This window comes from Oncorhynchus nerka, linkage group LG14, assembly GCF_034236695.1.
Source record: "Oncorhynchus nerka isolate Pitt River linkage group LG14, Oner_Uvic_2.0, whole genome shotgun sequence".
Classification (NCBI taxonomy): domain Eukaryota; kingdom Metazoa; phylum Chordata; class Actinopteri; order Salmoniformes; family Salmonidae; genus Oncorhynchus; species Oncorhynchus nerka.
Genome location: NC_088409.1, coordinates 63,593,916 through 63,616,668, shown reverse-complemented (window position 1 = coordinate 63,616,668; position 22,753 = coordinate 63,593,916). Strand labels below are relative to the sequence as shown.

General features: G+C 43.7%; 1 protein-coding gene across 1 annotated transcript in view; it reads right to left on the bottom strand.

The window, feature by feature from the left end:
* Positions 1 to 1,627: 1,627 nt before the first annotated feature.
* Positions 1,628 to 22,753, bottom strand: part of LOC115141677 (protein yippee-like 2) — a 28,903-nt gene continuing 7,777 nt past the window's right edge. Inside the window, exons 2-5 of the mRNA XM_029680764.2 lie at positions 17,729 to 17,966; positions 12,941 to 12,984; positions 12,561 to 12,669; positions 1,628 to 3,556 (exon numbers count right to left, since the gene is read on the bottom strand). Of these exons, the coding sequence (XP_029536624.1) occupies positions 3,467 to 3,556; positions 12,561 to 12,669; positions 12,941 to 12,984; positions 17,729 to 17,845 (360 nt within the window). The 5' untranslated portion in view covers positions 17,846 to 17,966 and the 3' untranslated portion in view covers positions 1,628 to 3,466. The remainder of the gene's footprint in view (positions 3,557 to 12,560; positions 12,670 to 12,940; positions 12,985 to 17,728; positions 17,967 to 22,753) is intronic.

Genomic DNA, 22,753 nt, shown 5'->3' with positions numbered 1-22,753 from the left:
TGGTGAAGCATGGTGGTGGCAGCATAATTTTGTTGGGATGTTTTTCAGCGGCAGGGACTGAAAGACTTGTCAGGATCGAGGGAAAGATGAACGGAGCAAAGTACAGAGAGATCCTTGATAAAAACCTGCTCCAGAGAGCTCGGGACCTCAGACTGGGGTGACAGTTCACCTTCCAACAGGACAACGACCCTAAGCACACAGCCAAGACAACGCAGGAGTGGCTTCGGGACAAGTCTCTGAATGTCCTTGAGTAGCCCAGCCAGACTTGAACCGAGTTTAACATCTCTGGAGAGACCTGAAAATAGCCGTTCAGCGACACTCCCCATCCAACCTGACAGAGAGGATCTACAGAGAAGAATGGGAGAAACTCCACAAATACAGGTGTGCCAAGCTTGTAGCATCATACCCAAGAAGAATCGATGTTGTAGTCCCTGCCAAAGGTGCTTCAACAAAGTACTGAGTAAAGGGTCTGAATACTTATGTAAATGTGATATCAGTTTTTAATTATGTAGCTTTGTTATTATGGGGTATTGTGTGTAGATTGATGAGGAAAAAATAAATAATTTTATCCATATTAGCATATGTATACAAGATGTAGGCTATTGCAAATGGCTGTATATATAGATCTCGTCTGTCTTCAGCCTACGTCACTATCCTATTCTACGTCACTATCCTATTCTACGTCACTATCCTATTCTACGTCACTATCCTATTCTACGTCACTATCCTATTCTACGTCACTACCCTATTCTACGTCACTACCCTATTCTACGTCACTACCCTATTCTACGTCACTATCCTATTCTACGTCACTATCCTATTCTACGTCACTACCCTATTCTACGTCACTATCCTATTCTACGTCACTATCCTATTCTACGTCACTACCCTATTCTACGTCACTATCCTATTCTACGTCACTATCCTATTCTACGTCACTATCCTATTCTACGTCACTATCCTATTCTACGTCACTACCCTATTCTACGTCACTACCCTATTCTACGTCACTATCCTATTCTACGTCACTACCCTATTCTACGTCACTACCCTATTCTACGTCACTATCCTATTCTACGTCACTATCCTATTCTACGTCACTACCCTATTCTACGTCACCATCCTATTCTACGTCACTACCCTATTCTACGTCACTACCCTATTCTACGTCACTACCCTATTCTACGTCACTATCCTCTTCTACGTCACTACCCTATTCTACGTCACTATCCTATGTCACTACCCTATTCTACGTCACTATCCTATTCTACGTCACCATCCTATTCTACGTCACTATCCTATTCTACGTCACTACCCTATTCTACGTCACTATCCTATTCTACGTCACTATCCTATTCTACGTCACCATCCTATTCTACGTCACCATCCTATTCTACGTCACTATCCTATTCTACGTCACTACCCTATTCTACGTCACTATCCTATTCTACGTCACTATCCTATTCTACGTCACTATCCTATTCTACGTCACTACCCTATTCTACGTCACTATCCTATTCTACGCGACAATCGTATTCCGTTCTATACAAAAGAACATTGACCCTGATAATTGATACATTATGGTGATGTATATCCAAGACTAACATAGCACGCAGAACACATCCAATACAGGTACCAAGGTGATGCTTTAATTGACCAAGTTCCAATGATATTGTCACTCCTATCTCCTCCTTTACAAAAGACACTAAAATTGAAACATTTTCAAAAGAGTAAAAAAGTAGTAAATATTGTTCAACCGACGAGGGATATACCAGAGAGAAAGCATGGCAAGAATCCAAATCATATTCATAATCATGACGATCATAGATAAGAGACATCACATATTACTATTTACATTTAGTAACACAGAGATTGACATAAATTATAATATATGTATATATTAAGATCTGTCATTTACAAAAATCATAATGCATTATATCACAGAAAGGCTATCCATAACCTTGGCTTTCAACAACAATTCTCAACCCCATGTTGTGCAACACTTTGACCCAAGCAAAAAAAATGTATCTTGTGTTTGGTCAATTTATTGTAGATGGGTGTGTTCTTTGGTGGTGCTAGGGACTTCTACAGCCTCTGCTTGGAATTCTGGACTGCCAGTCAGTTGCCGTGGATACCAGGGAGATTGGTTTGATTAGTTGTGTTGCTTAGTTGGCTTCTGTTTAGAAAAATCCACAGGTCTACTGTACGGCTTTTCTGTTCAGTGTTTTATGTGAGGGCCAGGTTGTAAATTAGAGTGTGTGTAACAATCTATGAACTGCTATGATCATCCAAGACTGAACGAAAGCTTCAGAACTTCATAAGAGCATCTCCTAAAGGCCTCCACATCCCAACTGCTTTCAGTTACCATACCAGGCCAAAACACTAGAACCAAATCTCCAAGCCTGTTCAAATCAGAGTTTCTAAAGTCAAAGATGTTTATCTCTATAGTTCAAATTTAATCCAAAGTGGTGATGGTAGATGTATCTTAACTTACATCAGACACAACACATGAAGTATCCAAACATCCCAAGACATGATTTCAGGCATCTACGGATAATGGAGAGAGCCAAAGCACTGACTGATCATATTCTTCTCAGAGTTTAGACATATCCTTGAATCCTTTCACACTCCCTATCATCCTGATTCGCACAACAAAAACTGCTGCCGGTAAGACCTGGAGTGGATCACACGTCTGTGCAACCAGCTGTACCTACAACCCCACAACCAGGGTGGACTAGAATCCAGAATCAGGACCTGCCCTCTCCCTGACCCGCCTCCCCTCAACCCTTCCCCCGCCCAGCCCCCACAGTCCTCAGTGCCAAACCTTAACACCAGGCCTCATCACTGTCCCAGCTGGCACGGCCTTGGGTGGATCCGATCAGCTGGATTTGGGGATAATCATCTTAGGCCATCTCATTCACATACAGACGAGAGCTCCCATCAGCTGTTTAAGCCAAGGCTACTGACCCTGCCAGGGCCTGGTCTCTCCTCACACTGCAGGTCAACCCGCCCTAACATAGATAGTAACACAACATTACTGGCCTTGGCCTGGCTCTCTATCTAAAGAGCTACCCATCAGGCTTGGATGTTGGTCTTGGACATGCGTGTGTGTGTGTGTGTGTGTGTGTGTGTGTGTGTGTGTGTGTGTGTGTGTGTGTGTGTATGCACGTGTGTGTGTGTTTGCTTGCCATTGCGTGTGTGTCTGGTGGTGTCCATCCATCCCCAATGACATCCTCCTCCAGTCCAGACACACACAGAGCCCAGAGGGGCAGGCCAGGCTGCTACTACAGCCTCACACACACACTCCCCTACTACCTCCACCCTGGAGGCTGCTGGTGTGTCATCAGGAGGGGAGGACAGAGGTCCATGGTAAATCAAAGTCGCACACTCACCCACACACTCGGCTCCTTCCCTCCCATCCACCCCCATTCAACCCCAAACCGAGTCACGGATGACGCTTCGTCTTTCAGTCCCAGCCGTTGTCCTTGATCATGTGGGCCAGCTCGATGATGAACTTCCCCTCCTTGTACTTCTGACTGCTCTCAAAGGCATGCTCCTGTAGGGGATTGTCAGGGTGTTGGAAGAGACAGAGGGAGGAGAAAGAGGGGGGAGGGGAAAAAGAGGGAAAGGGGAGAGAGGAGGAGGGAGAGAAGGAGGGAAAGGGGAGAGAGGAGGAGGGAGAGAAGGAGGGAGAGAGAGGGAAAGGGGAGAGAGGAGGAGGGAGAGAAGGAGGGAAAGAGAGGGAAAGGGGAGAGAGAAGGGGGAGTGATAGAGGGAAAGGGGATAGCGAGGGGAAGGGGAGAGAGAGGGGGAGAGATAGAGGGAGGAAGGGGAGAGAGAAGGAGGAAGGGGAGAGAGAAGATTAGGCTTTTCCAGGATGATAAACTTCACACTCATTGCCATTGAAAACACTGTACTCTGATTCACCTCTGAACCACTTTATATAATGGAGCATTGCAGAAAGTGCTGCAGGCTACTGCAGATTACAAATGTAGTCAAATGTGTTTTTACTGTACATCTCAATATCCTGTTTAGTCTTTCCTATTCAAGCGTAGAGAGGAGTTATCAGGTTACACGGTCTGGAAGTCTACTGGGTCAAGCGTCTGTGGAACTTGGACGGCGGTGTAGAAACAACCGTTTCAGAGATATTAATGGCTTCGTCCCGCTATCGTTATATCTGGGCAGACGTGTGAGGTATGAGTGAGTCATAACGACCCCCCCCCCCCCCCCCACGGGTCTGGAGGAAGTGGCAGTGACAACCGGGCATAAAGCCATGCTGATAAACGGGACAGCTGGTATGTGGAGCGGTTGTGTGTTCCACATTGACCTGCTACTAGAAATATCACCTTTACTAAGTACTGAACATGGAGGCACAATTATATTTCAGTGCAAATATAAAGCTGTCCACATCTATATCATAGATATACAGTACCAGTCAAAAGTTTGGACAAACCTACTCATTCAAGGGTTTTTCTTTATTTTGCCTATTTTCTACATTGTAGAATAATAGCGAAAATATCAAAACTATGAAATAACACATATGTAAACATATAGTTACCAAAAGAGTGTTAAACAAATTAAAATGTATTTTATATTTCAGATTCTTCAAAGTAGCCACCCTTTGCCTTGATGACAGCTATGCACACTCTTGGCATTCTCTAAAACCAGCTTCATGAGGTAGTCACCTGGAATGCATTTCAATTAACAGGTGTGCCTTGTTAAAAGTGAATTGTTGAATTTCTTTCCTTCTTAATGCATTTGAGCCAATCAGTTGTGTTGTGACAAGGTAAGGGTGGTATACAGAAGATATCCCTATTTGGTAAAGGACCAAGTCCATATTATGGCAAGAACAGCTCAAATAAGCAAAGAGAAACGAATGTCCATCATTACTTTAAGACATGAAGGTCAGTCAATCCGGAAAATTTCAAGAACTTTGAAAGTTTGAGTGCATGATGAAACTAGCTCTCATGAGGACCGCCACAGGAAAGGAAGACCCAGAGTTACCTCTGCTGCAGAGGATAAGTTCATTAGAGTTAACTGCACCTCAGATTGCAGCCCAAATAAATGCTTCACAGAGTTCAAGTAACAGACACATCTCAATATCAACCTTTCAGAGGACACTGCGTGAATCAGGCCTTCATGGTCAATCTGCTTTTTTTCTGATTTTGCAGGTTTTCCTACTTACAAAGCATGTAGAGGTCTGTAATTTTTATCATAGGTACACTTCAACTATGACAGACAAAATGAGAAAAAAAATCCAGAAAATCACATTGTAGGATTTTTAATGAATTTATTTGCAAATTATGGTGGAAAATAAGTATTTGGTCACCTACAAACAAGCAAGATTTCTGGCTCTCACAGACCTGTAACTTCTTCTTTAAGAGGCTCCTCTGTCCTCCACTCGTTACCTGTATTAATGGCACCTGTTTGAACTTGTTATCAGTATAAAAGACACGTATCCACAACCTCAAACAGTCACACTCCAAACTCCACTATGGCCAAGACCAAAGAGCTGTCAAAGGACACCAGAAACGACATTGTAGACCTGCACCAGGCTGGAAAGACTAAATCTGCACTAGGTAAGCAGCTTGGTTTGAAGAAATCAACTGTGGGAGCAATTATTAGGGAATGGAAGACATACAAGACCACTGATAATCTCCCTCTATCTGGGGCTCCACGCAAGATCTCACCCCGTGGGGTCAAAATGATCACAAGAACGGTGAGCAAAAATCCCAGAACCACACAGGGGGACCTAGTGAATGACCTGCAGAGAGCTGGGACCAAAGTAACAAAGCCTACCATCAGTAACACACTACGCCGCCAGGGACTCAAATCCTGCAGTGCCCGACGTGTCCCCCTGCTTAAGCCAGTACATGTCCAGGCCCGTCTGAAGTTTGCTAGAGAGTATTTTGATGATCCAGAAGAAGATTGGGAGAATGTCATATGGTCAGATGAAACCAAAATATAACTTTTTGGTAAAAACTCAACTCGTCGTGTTTGGAGGACAAAGAATGCTGAGTTGCATCCAAAGAACACCATACCTACTGTGAAGCATGGGGGTGGAAACATCACGCTTTGGGCCTTTTTTTCTGCAAAGGGACCAGGACGACTGATCCATGTAAAGGAAAGAATGAATGGGGCCATGTATCGTGAGATTTTGAGTGAAAACCTCCTTCCATCAGCAAGGGCATTGAAAATGAAACGTGGCTGGGTATTTCAGCATGACAATGATCCCAAACACACCACCCGGGCAACGAAGGAGTGGCTTCGTAAGAAGCATTTCAAGGTCCTCGCTCTGGATAAGAGCGTCTGCTAAATGACTTAAATGTAAATGTAATGTAATGTCCTGGAGTGGCCTAGCCAGTCTCCAGATCTCAACCCCCCCATAGAAAATCTTTGGAGGGAGTTGAAAGTCCGTGTTGCCCAGCAACAGCCCCAAAACATCACTGCTCTAGTGGAGATCTGCAAGGAGGAATGGGCCAAAATATCAGCAACAGTGTGTGAAAACCTTGTGAAGACTTACAGAAAACGTTTGACCTCTGTCATTGCCAACAAAGGGTATATAACAAAGTATTGAGATAAACCTTTGTTATTGACCAAATAATTATTTTCCACCATAATTTACAAATAAATTCATTAAAAATCCTACAATGTGATTTTCTGGATGTTTTTTTTTTCATTTTGTCTGTCATAGTTGAAGTGTACCTATGATGAAAATTACAGGCCTCTCTCATCTTTTTAAGTGGGAGAACTTGCACAATTGGTGGCTGATTAAATAATTTTTTGCCCCACTGTATAGGCTTCATTATATATACACATGCTACATTATACTGTACAGAGTCCACATATATACAGGCTACATTATATACAGGCTACACAATATATTATATCTAGGCTACATTATATATAGGATATATTATACATGCACTAAAATAGCTCAAATTCCCACAATAAGTTGGTTGAATTTTGGCCAATTCCTCCTGACAGAGCTGGTGTAACTGAGTCAGGCTTGTAGGTCTCCTTGCTCGCACACACTTTTTCAGGTCTGCCCACACATTTTCCATGGGATTGAGGTCAGGGCTTTGTGATGTCCACTCCAATACCTTGACTGTTGTCCTTAAGCCATTTTGCCACAACTTTGGAAGTATGCTTGCGATCATTGTCTATTTGGAAGACCCATTTGTGACCAAGCTTTAACTTCCTGACTGATGTCTTGAGATGTTGCTTCAGTATATCCACATAATTTTCCTTCCACATCAGACCAGAGGGCATTTCTCCAAAAAGTACAATATTTTTCCCCGTGTGCAGTTGCAAACCGTAGTCTGGCTTTTTTATGGCGGTTTTGGAGCAGTGGCTTCTTCCTTGCTGAGCGGCCTTTCAGGTTATGTCGATATAGGACTCGTTTTACTGTGGACATAGATACTTGTACCGGTTTCCTCCAGCATCTTCACCAGGTCTTTGCTGCTGTTCTGGGATTGATTTGCACTTGTCACACCAAAGTACGTTCATTTCTAGGAGACAGAACGCGTCTCCTTCCTGAGAGGTATGACGGCTGCGTGGTCCCATGGTGTTTATACTTGCGTACTATTGTTTGAACAGATGAACATGGTCCCTTCAGGCGTTTGGAAATTTCTCTCAAGGATGAACCAGACTTGTGGAGGTCTACAATTTTTATTTTGAGGTCTTGGCTGATTTCTTTTGATTTTCCCATGATGTCAAGAAAAGAGGCACTCAGTTTGAAGGTAGGCCTTGAAATACATCCACAGGTACACCTACAATTGACTCAAATGATGTCAATAAGCCTATCAGAAGCTTCTAAAGCCATGACATCATTTTCTGGAATTTTCCAAGCTGTTTAAAAGCACAGTCAATTTAATGTATGTACACTTCTGACCCATTGGAAGTGTGATACAGTGAATTATAAGTGAAATAATCGGTCTGATTTGCAAAAACTATAGTTTGTTAACAAGAAATGTGTGGAGTGGTTGAAAAACTAGTTTTAAGTGTATGTAAACTTCTGACTTCAACTGTATGTAGGCTACATTATACATAGGCTACATTATACAGTATATAGGCTACATTATATTATATTGTATTTTGTGTTTATCTTCATGTATTGGGTCAGGCCAGGGTGTGGCATGGGTTTTTGTATGTGGTGTGTATATATTGGGATTGTAGCTAGTGGGGTGATCTAGCAAAGTCTATGGCTGTCTGGAGTGGTTCTCAATCAGAGGCAGGTGTTTATCGTTGTCTCTGATTGGGAACCATATTTAGGCAGCCATATTCTTTGAGTTTGTCGTGGGTGATTGTCCTTAGTGTCCTTGTTCCTGTCTATGTGTTAGGTTACACAAGTATAGGCTGTTTCGGTTTTTGTTACGTTTATTGTTTTTGTAGTGTTTGTATTTAGATATTTGTTGTTTGTTTATTAAATTATGGATCGCAATCTACACGCTGCATTTTGGTCTGACTCTCCTTCACACCTAGAAAACCGTTACAGAATCACCCACCACCAACGGACCAAGCAGCGTGTCAACAGGCAGGAGCCACAGGAGAAGCAACAAAGGCAGCAACAGCGGCACAATAAGGATTTCTGGACTTGGGAGGAAATCCTAAACGGAGAAGGACCCTGGGCTCAGCCTGGAGAATATCGCCGCCCCAAGGAAGAACTGGAGGCGGCGAGAGCGGAGAGGCGGCGGTATGAGGAGGCAGCACGGCGACTCGGAAGGAAGCCTGAGAGTCAGCCACAAAAATTTATTGGGGGGGGGGGCTTAGGGAGAGTGTGGCAGAGTCAGGAGTCAGACCTGAGCCAACTCTCCCTGTTTATCGTGAGGAGCCAAGGAGGAGACCAGAACCAGAGCCGGTGTTGGAGGTGAGCGAAGCAGAGACTGTGAAGGAGTTAATGGGGAAATTGGAGGAGAGAGAAATGAGGGAGTTGCTGTGTTGGTGCTTTTTGCATGGAATTCGCCCGACGGAACGTGTCGGGGATTTGATGGCACCTGGGTCAGCGCTCCATACTCGTCCTGAGGTGCGTGTTAGTCGGCTGGTGAAGTTGGTGCCAGCCTCACGCATCAGGCCTCCTGTGCACATCCCTAGCCTTGCACGTCCTGTGCCAGCACTGCTCTCAAGATCTCCAGTACGCCTTCACGGTCTAGTCTATCCAGTACCACCTCCACACACCAGCCCTCCGGTGGCAGCTCCCCGCACCATGCTTCCTGTGCGTGTTCTCGGTCCAGTTCCACCAGTGCCAGCACCACGCATCAGGCCTACAGTGCGCCTCGCCTCTCCAGCGCTGTCGGAGTCTCCCGCCTGTTCAGGGCAGCTAGAGCCTTCTTCCTCTACAGCGCTGCTGGAGTCTCCTGTCTGTTCAGCGCAGCCAGAGCTGCCAGCCTGCATGGAGCAGCCAGAGCTGCCAGCCTGCATGGAGCAGCCAGAGCTGTCAGTCTGCATGGAGCAGCCAGAGCTGTCAGTCTGCATGGAGCAGCCAGAGCTGTCAGTCTGCATGGAGCAGCCAGATATGTCAGTCTGCATGGAGCAGCCAGATATGTCAGTCTGCATGGAGCAGCCAGAGATGTCAGTCTGCATGGAGCAGCCAGTCTGCAAGGAGCTGCCAGTCTGCAAGGAGCTGCCAGTCTGCACGGAGCCGCCAGAGCTGCTAGTCTGTAAGAAGCCGCCAGAGCTGTCAGCCTACATGGAGCAGCCAGAGCCGCCAGTCAGCGTGGAGCAGCCAGAGCCGCCAGTCAACCAGACTCTTCCAGATCTGCCAGTCAACCAGACTCTTCCAGATCCGCCAGTCAGCCAGACTCTTCCAGATCCGCCAGTCAGCGACTCTTCCAGATCCGCCAGTCAGCGACTCTTCCAGATCCGCCAGTCAGCCACTCTTCCAGATCTTCCAGTCAACCAGACTCTTCCAGATCTTCCAGTCAACCAGACTCTTCCAGATCTTCCAGTCAACCAGACTCTTCCAGATCTTCCAGTCAACCAGACTTTTCCAGATCTTCCAGTCAACCAGACTTTTCCAGATCTTCCAGTCAACCAGACTCTTCCAGATCCGCCAGTCAGCCAGACTCTTCCAGATCCGCCAGTCAGCCAGACTCTTCCAGATCCGCCAGTCAGCCAGACTCTTCCAGATCCGCCAGTCAGCCAGACTCTTCCAGATCCGCCAGTCAACCAGACTCTTCCAGTCAACCAGACTCTTCCAGATCTTCCAGTCAACCAGACTCTTCCAGATCCGCCAGTCAACCAGACTCTTCCAGATCCGCCAGTCAGCCGGGATCTGCCAGAACTGCCAGTCAGCCGGGATCTGCCAGAACTGCCAGTCGGCCGGGATCTGCCAGTCGGCCAGGATCCGCCAGTCGGCCAGGATCCGCCAGTCGGCCAGGATCCGCCAGATCCGCCAGTCAGCCAGGATCTGCCAGTCGGCCAGGATCTGCTGAAACCACCAGCCAGCCAGGATCTGGTAGATCTATCTACCTGCCTGAGCTTCCTCTCACTCCCGAGCTTCCTCTCACTCCCGATCTCACTCCCGAGCTTCCTCTCACTCCCGAGCTTCCTCTCACTCCCGAGCTTCCTCTCACTCCTCACTCCCGAGCTTTCTCTCACTCCCAAGCTTTCTTTCAGTCCCGAGCTGCCTCAGTCCCGAGCTGCCCTTCAGTCCCGATCTGGTCCTCAGTCCAGTGGGGTTCTGGGTGAGGACTACTAGGCCATGGTCGGCGGCGAGGGTGGACTATCCAGGGACGCGAGGAGAGGGGACTAAGACATTGACTGAGTGGGGTCCACGTCCCGCGCCGGAGCCGCCACCATGGACAGACGCCCACCCGGACCCTCCCTATTGTTTTGAGGTGCGTTCGGGAGTCCGCACCTTAGGGGGGGGTTCTGTCACGCCCTGGTCGAAGTATTTTGTGTTTATCTTCATGTATTGGGTCAGGCCAGGGTGTGGCATGGGTTTTTGTATGTGGTGTGTATATATTGGGATTGTAGCTAATGGGGTGATCTAGCAAAGTCTATGGCTGTCTGGAGTGGTTCTCAATCAGAGGCAGGCGTTTATCGTTGTCTCTGATTGGGAACCATATTTAGGCAGCCATATTCTTTGAGTTTGTCGTGGGTGATTGTCCTTAGTGTCCTTGTTCCTGTCTATGTGTTAGGTTACACAAGTATAGGCTGTTTCGGTTTTTGTTACGTTTATTGTTTTTGTAGTGTTTGTATTTAGATTCGTGTTACGTTTGTTTATTAAATTATGGATCGCAATCTACACGCTGCATTTTGGTCCGACTCTCCTTCACACCTAGAAAACCGTTACAGTTACATTATATATAGGCTTCATTATACAGTATATAGGCCAGATTATATATAGGCTACATTATATATAGGCTTCATTATACAGTATATAGGCTACATTAAATATAGGCTACATTATACTGTATATAGGATACATTACACAGTGTATAGATAGATATATGTAGGCTACATTATATATAGGCTACATTAAATATAGGCTACATTATACATAGGCTACAGTATATAGGCTACATTATACTGTATACAGGCTACATTAAATATTGGATACATTATACAGTTTAGAGGGTATATTATGTATAGGATCCATTGTACTGTATATAGGCCACATTATATATAGGCTACATTATATATAGGCTACATTATACAGTATATAGGCTACATTAAATATAGGCTACATTATACAGTATATAGACTGCATTATATATAGGCTACAGTATACTGTATATAGGATACATTACATATAGGCTACAGTATACTGTATATAGGATACATTACATACAGGCTACATTACACAGTATATATATATATAGGCTACATTATATATAGGCTACATTATACAGTATATAGGCTACATTATATATAGGCTACATTATTTGTAGGCTACATTATACAGTATATAGGCTACATTATTTATAGGGCCTACTTATTCTTTATACATAAAAACTGATATTCTTTTGAATGCATTCTAACCCTTTGTCTAATTTGTGATTGGATAAGCAGTTGTTCTTGTTGCTGGTCAAACTGGTCTTGAATCACTACAGTTATCTCAGTGTGGACAGCCCAGCTCTGGTCTATCATGAATGACCACCATCTCTGAACTAGGGGAAGGGGGTCAAGTTTGGTTGGTTGAGTACTTAGAAAATGTATAGGCCTACATCATGAGAAATATGCCCCTTAGATCAAGATTGGGACTGCAAGGAATCCCTATGAGTCAGCCTATGTACTGTAATGTTACACTGATGTTAGGAATGATGGGTCCAAAATAGTCTCATGGTCCAAAATTAAAACCAGAACTCATCCATGTCAATAAGATAACATGAAGAGTGAAGTAGGGCCTGCACACTCAATTGTTCCAAAACCTTTATTAGTTCACAGTGTTTCAATCCTACAATGATTTAATAAGGTAATAAAGGTATTACTAATGAAGGTAATGTGCCAATGCCTATCCGCTCTAACTCTAGATACAGTATCTGCCACTCTAGATACAGTATCTGCCATTGTTCTACCCCCCCCCCCCCCCGACATGTGCACACTCTTACACTCACATATTTCCAACCCAGAGTTGTCTTGCAGTTCTCACAGTAGATATCTGCCACAGCATGGAGCCCCGTGAGCAACACTCTCTCTTCCGCCGGCCCACACCCCACATTCACCCTGAGAGAGAGAGAGAGAGAGAGAGAGAGAGAGAGAGAGCTCATAAGCTGCTCGATTCGTAAAGGTTGCCCATCTATACTGAGTCATAACACGCCCACTCACACACACTAGATAATATTACCCAGAAGGCACTTCATATTGAGCTAGATAGGGACCATGTTCATACAGTAGGAATGAGCATCTTCATTTCATACTGATTGTGATTGTGCTCGCAGGCTGAGGACTGGATCATGGCTGTACTGTAACTACATGTAGACACCGTGATACTCACACTGAGTTGAACAGATAAGCTCTGCCTTGGCTCCCCTGGAAAGACTGCAGGAGAAGAAGATAAGTAGGTTAAAAAGGAGGAGTATCCTCAGCAGTCAGCATTAAAGCCACAATCTGGAGTTTATGTTTCAGCCTGTCCCGTTGTATAACTGATTGGAGACAGGAGCAGGAATACATAAAAGGGGGTTTTAATACTCCACGCCATGAAAAGGCACGGGAACGAAGCCCAAAACAAACACATATACAAAAACACAGGGATGTAAACCAAACAAAAGAGCGAGGTAAAACCTCTAATAAATACACGGGACAAGACCCGTAATAACAACACACGGGACGAGACCCGTAATAACAACACACGGGACGAGACCCGTAATAACAACACACGGGACGAGATCCGTAATAACAACACACGGGGTAATAACACACACGGAGACCCGAGACCCGTAATAACAACACACGGGACGAGATCCGAGAGTAATAACAACACACGGGGACGAGACCCGTAATAACAACACACGGGGACGAGACCCGTAATAACAACACGGGACGAGACCCGTAATAACAACACACGGGACGAGACCCGTAATAACAACACACGGGACGAGAACAAAACCCGAGTAATAACACGGGAGATCCGTAATAACAACATGGACGAGACCATAACAACACACGGGACGAGACCCGTACTAACAAACACGGGACAAGGGACGGGAGACCCGTAATAACAACACACGGGGACGACCCGTAATAAGACCCGTAATAACAACACACGGGACGAGACCCGTAATAACAACACACGGAACAAAACCCGACAAGAATAACAACACACGGGACGAGACCCGTACTAACACACGGAACACACGGGTAATAAAACACACGACGAGACCCCCAAGACCCGTAATAACAACAATAGACACGGGTACAAGACCCGTAAATAAACAAAAGAGCGAGGTAAAAACAACACACGGGACAAGACCCGTAATAACAACACACGGGACGAGACCCGTAATAACAAACACACACGGGACGAGACCCGTAATAACGAGACCCGTAATAACAACACACGGGGACGAGACCCGTAATAACAACACAGATCCGTAATAACAACACACGGGACGAGACACGGGACGAGACCCGTAATAACAACACACACTGGGACAAAACCCGAGACCCGTAATAACAACACACGGGACAAGGGACGGACAAGACCCGTAATAACAACACACGGGACGAGACCCGTAATAACAACACACGGGACGAGACCCGTAATAACAACACACGGGACGAGACCCGTAATAACAACACACGGGACGAGACCCGTAATAACAACACACGGGACAAGACCCGTAATAACAACACAAGGACGAGATCCGTAAACAAATAACAACACAGACCGGAACAAAACCCGTAATAACAACACACGGGAACAAAACCCGAACCCGAGTAATAACAACACACGGACAAGACGGGACAAGACCCGTAATAACACACGGGACGAATAACACGGGACAAGACCCGTAATAACACACAGACCCGGGACAAGACCCGTAATACACAACACACGGGACGTAATAAGACCCGACGAGAATAACAACACACGGACAAGACCCGTAACAACACACGGACGAGACAACACACAAGGACAAGACCCGTAACACACAACACACAGGGACAAGAGACACCGTAGACCCGTAATAACGAGTACACAATAGACGCAGCACGAAAGACAAAACAACAAAACACATGTACTCACAAGACCAACGGACATGGGAACAATAAACGAAAGAGACAATGGCGAAAAGAGGGCACATGTACAGTTGAAGTCAGAAGTTTAGATACATTTTAGCTGAATACATTTAAACTCAGTTTTTCACAATTTCTGACATTTAATCCTAGAAAAATGTCCCTGTCTTATGGCAGTTAGGATCACCACATTATTTTAAGAATGTAAAATGTCAGAATAATAGTAGAGATAATGATTTATTTCAGCTTTAATTTCTTTCATCACAATCCCAGTGGGTCAGAAGTTTACATACACTCAATTGGTATTTGGTAGCATTACCTTTAAATGTTTTAACTTGGGTCAAACTTTTCAGGTAGCCTTCCACAATAAGTTGGGTGAATTTTGGCCCATTCCTTCTGACAGAGCTGGTGTAACTGAGTCAGGTTTGTAGGCCTCCTTGCTCACACACACTTTTTCAGTTCTGCCCACAAATGTTCTATAGGATTGAGGTCAGGGCCTTGTGATGGCCACTCCAATACATTGACTTTGTTGTCCTTAAGCCATTTTGGCAAAACTTTGGAAGTATGCTTCGGGTCATTGTCCATTTGGAAGACCCATTTGCGACCAAGCTTTAACTTCCTGACTGATGTCTTGAGATGTTGCTTCAATATATCCACATAATTTTCCTTCTCTGTGATGCCATCTATTTTGTGAAGTGCACCAGTCCCTCCTGCAGCAAAGCACCCTCACAACATGGTGCTGCCACTCCCGTGCTTCACGGTTGGGATGGTGTTCTTCGGCTTGCAAGCCTCCCCCTTTTTTCTCCAAACATAACAATGGTCATTATGGCCAAACGGTTCTATTTTTGTTTCATCAGACCAGAGGACATTTCTCCAAAAAGTACTATCTTTGTCCCCATGTGCAGTTCTGGGATTGATTTGCACTTTCGCACCAAAGTACATTAATCTCTAGGAGACAGAACGCGTCTCCTTCCTAAGCGGTATGACGGCTGCGTGGTCCCATGGTGTTTATACTTGCATACCATTCTTTGTACAGATGAACGTGGTACCTTCAGGCGTTTGGAAATTGCTCCCAAGGATGAACCAGACTTGTGGAGGTCTACAATATTTTTTCTGAAGTCTTGGCTGATTTCTTTTGATTTTCCCAAGATGTCAAGAAAATAGGCACTCAGTTTGAAGGTAGGCCTTGAAATACATCCACAGTTACACCTCCAATTGACTCAAATGGTGTCAATTAGCCTATCAGAAGCTTCTAAAGCCATGACATCATTTTCTGGAATTTTCCAAGCTGATTAAAGGCACAGTCAACTTAGTGTATGTAAACTTCTGACCCACTGGAATTGTGATACAGTGAAATAATCTGTCTGTAAACAATTGTTGGAAAAATTACTTGTGTCATGCACAAAGTAGATGTCAATACCGACTTGCCAAAACTATAGTTTGTTAACAAGATATGCGTGGAATGGATGAAAAACTTGTTTTAATGACTACAACCTAAGTGTATGCAAACCTCCGACTTCTACTGTACACAATTACTAATTAAGGGCAAGGGATTTGGAACCAGGTGTGTGTAATGAAACAGTTCATTGACGCCTAGAGGCCGGTGACGTAGACCTCCGGAACTGGTGCACGAAATGAGCTGCAGTACCGGGGGAATCCGTGACACCCGCCACTTCAATGACATGATCATTGAACAGCAGGAAATATCCCAGATTTTGCCTTTAAATTCAGACAGACAGACAGACAGACAGACAGACAGACAGACAGACAGACAGACACATGCTTTTTGTACAGGTGAGGTTTTACTTTACATAGTGTAACACAAGGAAAAAGTCATATTCTAACACACAAACACACACAAACACACAAGCTGTAGAAGTAAGATGGCTGTGAAATGAGCGACACAGAGGTGCAGTAGGCTCGTTTCCAGTCTGAAAGGGCAGCGTCAGCTGTAATACTAGGTCCAAGTGTGAAGGAGTCAGCTAGCAGAGCTTTAAAGACAGCTGCAGCAAGCACTCAATACCTTTACAGTTATTACTGTGCGATGCATTGAAATTCTAATTAATCTGTAAAAACTACAGTATTTATACAGAATATCCTTTATTTAACCAGGGAAGTCACGTTAAGATGGACCTCTCTTTCAAGTAAGCCCTAGAGCCTAACAGTAGCACGTTCTCTCATGCTCTCTCTTGGGAATGACTTGCATATTAGGGCAGTTTTTCCCTTACATACCGGATTCAATTTATCACCAAACTCTTGGTTAGTAGATTCAGGGTCAAATTAATTTGGCACAAAACAGAAGTAAACGGACTGAAACAGGGAGTGTCTACCTGGATTTGTCAAAAATACTCTTATTTTCTGTTGTAAAACATTTTTTAAATGTTTTCCACTGCATGCCCTAATGAACACCACCCAGTTGTGTTAGTGCTGGGCTTTAAAGAGTGACTGCCTTTATAAAGCAACAAATCCATTTGAAAACGGACACGAGTCAGAAACAGTTATTCTAGTGTAAAAATGTACTACAAAGTGTAAATAGGATAAGTCTCGTCTAAAATTCAGTTTGGAACATTCGTGAGTCACAACGGGTAAACGAAGATGTCCATTTGCCCACTAACATTGGGCGAACAGCTGCGGTGATTTCTCTCAATCCAATAGCATAGACAGTGAGACAGACCTACCCAGCAGATCCAACTGTTTACATAAGACAACACGTCAATCATGTTTTTACTTGAGAAATACTGCACCAACCACCTTTAGATCTAAAATTGCGTGACTAAAATATCCTAGGCAAAAATGTCAAAACGAATGACACATTTCTTGAGTTATCTTTAACATCATTAACCAAATGCGGAATCGGTCAGGAAACACACATCCGGGACTCAAATCGAGTTTTTCTAATGAGCAACAAAAAACATACGTGCCAATCGCCATGTTCTGTGGCTCTTTAAAGGAAACGTGGAATAGATCGAGGGAAACACTATTAGAGCAAGCAGTGTCATTAGGGGATGGACGGTTGTGGTCGGTATGTTAAACAGTCAGTATTCACCTTGGAGATGAGCTCGTCGTGGTTGGCCAGGTGCGCTCTGCAGTGGATGCAGCTGTAAGTTCGGTGGCAGCTGGGCAGGTAGGCCTGGAAGGTCTTGGAGCGTGTCATCCTGACCATCGGGTGGGGCGGGGAGGGGGGGCGGTGCAGGAAAGGGCTGCCGGCCCAGCTAGGCTCGCAGGGGAAGCACCGCAATACACAGGTGAGGGCCGTGGTGGGGGGCGGGGCGGGAGGCACACACCTGGTGAAGCGGAGCACAGGAGAAGCACACTCTGATGAAGGTGGTCTATACTCGAAACCTCGTTGTTGTTTTTGACCTAATCCCTGTGTAGGTTGTTGGCAACACAGCACAAACAGATCTGTGGATATAAAGACATTTTAACTTGAGTACCTTGGATTTTCTTTTATATATATGAGCTCCCACAGGGATAACTTTATATTGCTGCATAATACATATCATTGTGTGTAAAATAAGAAAATCTGTTTGCCTCCATATGTTCTCTGCATATGAAGTACAGTAGGCAAATTACTTTGCAGTGGAGCATGACAGAACATGAATGTGTGTGTAGCCTATGATGGACGACAAATGTCAACAAGCATAGACTGTGATATCATGATCCTTGTATTATACTGAGAGACAGTGGCTTTAAAATGATTTCACTCTAGACTGTTAACACAAAGAGGCTTGTAAGGGAAAGGCTGTGTGCTATAAGCCTTAAGACATGCCCTTGTTTTCTCTGTCGGCTTCTGCCTCTGAGCCAACAGTGTGGGACCAGGGCATAAAGAGACCACTCAGAGGTCTTGCGAGCCCACTAACACACACACACGCAAGCACACATACTTTAACACCAAAGCCTTTCCTTTCTCTCTGTCATTTTAGGACAAAAATGTGAGGATAAGGCTAAAGCACAGCTTAGCACAGATCCAAGTAATCTCCACAATCTCCATAGACTCCAATTAGGAACAGGTTGTTACTCTAAACCAGGCTTGTGGTCAATTCCATTTCAATTCAGTCAATTCAGGAAGTAAACTATAAATTCCAATTCTACATTTACCTAATTGAAACACATTAAGGAAAACTGGAATGGGAACTTCCTGAATTGACCCCAACCCTGCAATAAACCCTGGGTGTAATGAGGTTCATCTAGTCAAACAGCCTTAGAGAGAGACATTTATATCAGTCAACTAGCAGGTTCAAGGCCCTGACATTATCTTGAAATATGGAGCTAAATGCAGCTCCAATATATTTAGTTACAGTTTACATCAAAGCAGTACTCTATGAATCCAATATGTTCCGTGGCTAATGGATGACGAGTCAACCACACTCTGTAACGGGTCGTTTGATTATCTAGGTCTATTTGTGTCTCATGGGGATATCACTCACGCACACACTTACAACAGCAGTGTTGATATAATATGTTGACATGGGGAAATAAAGTGTTGTGAAAGAGAAACCTTACGTCACTGCCTTTTGACTCACTGAGTCACTTTACCACTTTCCATCCAAAGGATCCATTCAGTGACTCGAGAGATGAAATGAGAGCTGAGTCTCAAAATCACATTAGCCTTCCAAATCACCTCCATTAGTAATGATTTTCCATCCTCGACTCAGATATGGAAAATGATTTGTCCAAGTCTCTCCGCTTTAAGAGATATTACATCTCCATGTAACATATGTATAAAAAGAGAGTAACAGATATAGAAATAGCAGGTGAATACAATGCATTCGGACATTATTCAGACCCGCTTACTTTTTCACATTTTGTTACATTACAGCCTTATTAAATCATTTTTTCCCCTAATCCATCTACAAACAATACCCCATAATGACAAAGTGAAATCAGGTTATTAGAAATGTTTGCAAATGTATTGAAAATAAAACAAGTATTCAGACCCTTTGCTATGAGACTCTCAAAATTGAGCTTAGGTGCATCCTGTCTCCATTGATCATCCTTGAGATGTTTCTACAACTTGATTGGAGTCCACCTGTGGTAAATTTACTTGATTGGACATGATTTAGAAAGGCACACGACGGTCTATATAAGGTCCCACAGTTGACGTTGCATGTCAGAGCAAAAACCAAACCATGAGGTCGAAGGAATTTTCCGTAGAGCTCCGAGACAGGATTGTGTCGAGGCACAGATATGGGGAAGGGTACATAAAAAATGTCTGCAGCATTGAAGTTCCCCAAAAGCACGGTAGCCTCCATCATTCTTAAAATGGAAGAAGATTAGAACCACCAAGATACTTCCTAGAGCTGGTTGCCCGGCCAAACTGGGCCATCGCGGGAGAATGGAACCCAATGGTCACTCTGACAAAGCTGCAGAGTTCCTCTGTGGAGATGGGAGAACCTTCCAGAAGGACAACCATCTCTGCAGCACTCCACCAATCAGGCCTTTATGGTAGAGTGGCCAGATGGAAGCCACTCCTCAGTAAAAGGGACATGACAGCCCACTTGGAGTTTGCCAAAAGGCACCTAAAGGACTCTCAGACCATGAGAAGCAAGATTCTCTGGTCTTGTGAAACCAAGATTGAACTCTTTGGCCTGAATGGTGGCAGTATCATGCTGTGGGCAGGGTTGGGGAGTAACAGATTACATGTAATTACATGTAATCCGATACATGTAAGGGATTACAAAACAAACTAACTGTAATCCATTACTTTACCAGCAGAAATATTGTAATCAGATTAGATACTTTTGAAAAACTAGATGATTACTTCGAGGATTACTTTTAAATTCACAAAGGATGTTTGCAACAACAACAAAAAATGTCACTTCTCTGTTTTCAAAATGACATTCAAATCAGCATTGAAAAATGTGCAAGTTTAAATTTGTTCAACATGAGCGAGTCTGACCATAAATCAGAGACCACTATGATGACACACCAAATGTGTTTGATGGATCATGGGAAAAGAGCAGGAATAGGCTTTTGTAGGCTACAGTCCAAGCTATGTCTTCCAATAGTGCGGCTGCTGTCGGCATCCAAAGATTATCAAACTTGAATAAACGCTTGGAGGTAAGGATGACAGCAGTGGTGTCGTCTACGGCGATACGGATATCACTTATTATTGATATCTACATAGCGCATTGATGTGAATCACACTGCAGCTCTCTCATTTAGCTATTTGCGCCTTACAGATTGTGGTTGTTGTCGATGGCTGTTCACAAATCTAAATGTGTATTGGAACCCAATAATTGTTGAATTCAAGAAGTTTAAGCTGCCTATCAATCATTGTTTTTAAACTAGTGGACAGCCAGTGAAAAATGCGCTCTTGCAACAGCTGCATAGTGCGGATCCCAGCCTATGTAATAAAAGTGAGGCTTTTATTGCTCAATCTAATTCTTGCTGATAAAACAAATAAATCCATAGACCTAATTGACATATACTCAAACTCGCACACTTTGTGAGATGCAGAGTAGGTGATCGGATGATCTCCAAATGTGTGGTTCCCACCGTGAAGCATGGAGGAGGTGGTGTGATGGTGCTTTGCTGGTGACACTGTCATTTGTTTTTCAACAGGACAATGGCCCAACACACCTCCAGGTTGTGTAAGGGCTATTTGACCAAGAAGGAGAGTGATGGTGTTGCATCAGATGACCTGGCCTCCACAAATCACCTGACCTCAACCTAATTGAAATGGTTTGGGTTGAGTTGGACTACAGAGTGAAGGAAAAGCAGCCAACTAGTGCTCAGCACACCTTTGGGAACACCTTTAAGACTGTTGGAAAAGCATTCCAGGTGAAGCTAGTTGAGAGAATGCCAAAAGTGTGCAAAGCTGTCATCAAGGCAAAGGGTGACTACTTTGATGAATATCAAATATCACATATATTTTGATTTGTTTAACCATTTTTGGTTACTATGTGATTGCATATGTGTTATTTCATACTTTTGATGTCTTCACAATTATTCTACAATGTAGAAAATAGTAAAAATAAAGAAAAACCCTTGCATTAGTAGGTGTCCAAACTTTTGACTGGTACTGTATTGATTGATTGTATTGATTCTTGAAGAATATAACTTATAAATGCCTCATGAGTTAAAATGTCACACTCCATGAGAACCAAAAATATAAGATTGTTTTCTTCAATGTTTGTAAACATTGTAAATGTAAACAAACGCTGTATAGCCTCATAACATGGTTCAAACTATAATGTTGATACCATGGATGGTCAGTCCTTGCATCCGTAGCTCTGTCCATTAAGTGGTTACATTTCTCCAGGCCCATCCCTCAGCGTTTAACCAAAACAGAGGCAGGACAGCCATTTTGTTATTGTTTTATCTGTGGATTTGCCCTTTAAACAGCTGCATATTATCAAGACATCAAAGTGTCACCAACAAAAAGGTCAACAATAGGCCTATAGCAAATGCAGCATATGGCATTCATTTTTCACGTGTAAATAGCACTTTCAGTAGTGCTCAAAGCATGTCATTCCATGAGCGCAGCATTTATTTTTCGACTTGAATCAATGAGCCCAATCAGTCCTCCATGACAACAAAATCATAAACAACAGAGTTGGGCTGGCTAATAATTCCTTAGTTTTGTGGTAATGCTCAGATAAAACAATTAGTCTAATCTATACGTCCATATTTCCAAGTCCTATTCTTGAAGATCAAGGGGTACAACATTTATTGGAATGACTGGAATTCTGATATCTTTACATTAAAAAATTAAGTCTATAATTTAAATTGTATTATTATATGTAGTAGAAAGTGATGGGTTAGAAGAAGCCTACATAACCAACCCATAAAGTAAAATGTAACATCCATATATGGCCAGCTATGTAAACTTTAACATTGATTTACCCTGCAATAGATGTTGTTCAATTGGTAACATACATTTTTGTCTTCTTCTAATGCCTCTTAAGGGGAAAGTCATTTAAAAGTAACGGAATGTAATCCGATTACGTTACTGAGTTTGGGTAATCCAAAAGTTATGTTACTAATTACAATTTTGGACAGGTAACTAGTAACTAACGGATTACATTTAGAAAGTAACCTACCCAACCCTGGCTGTGGGGATGTTTTT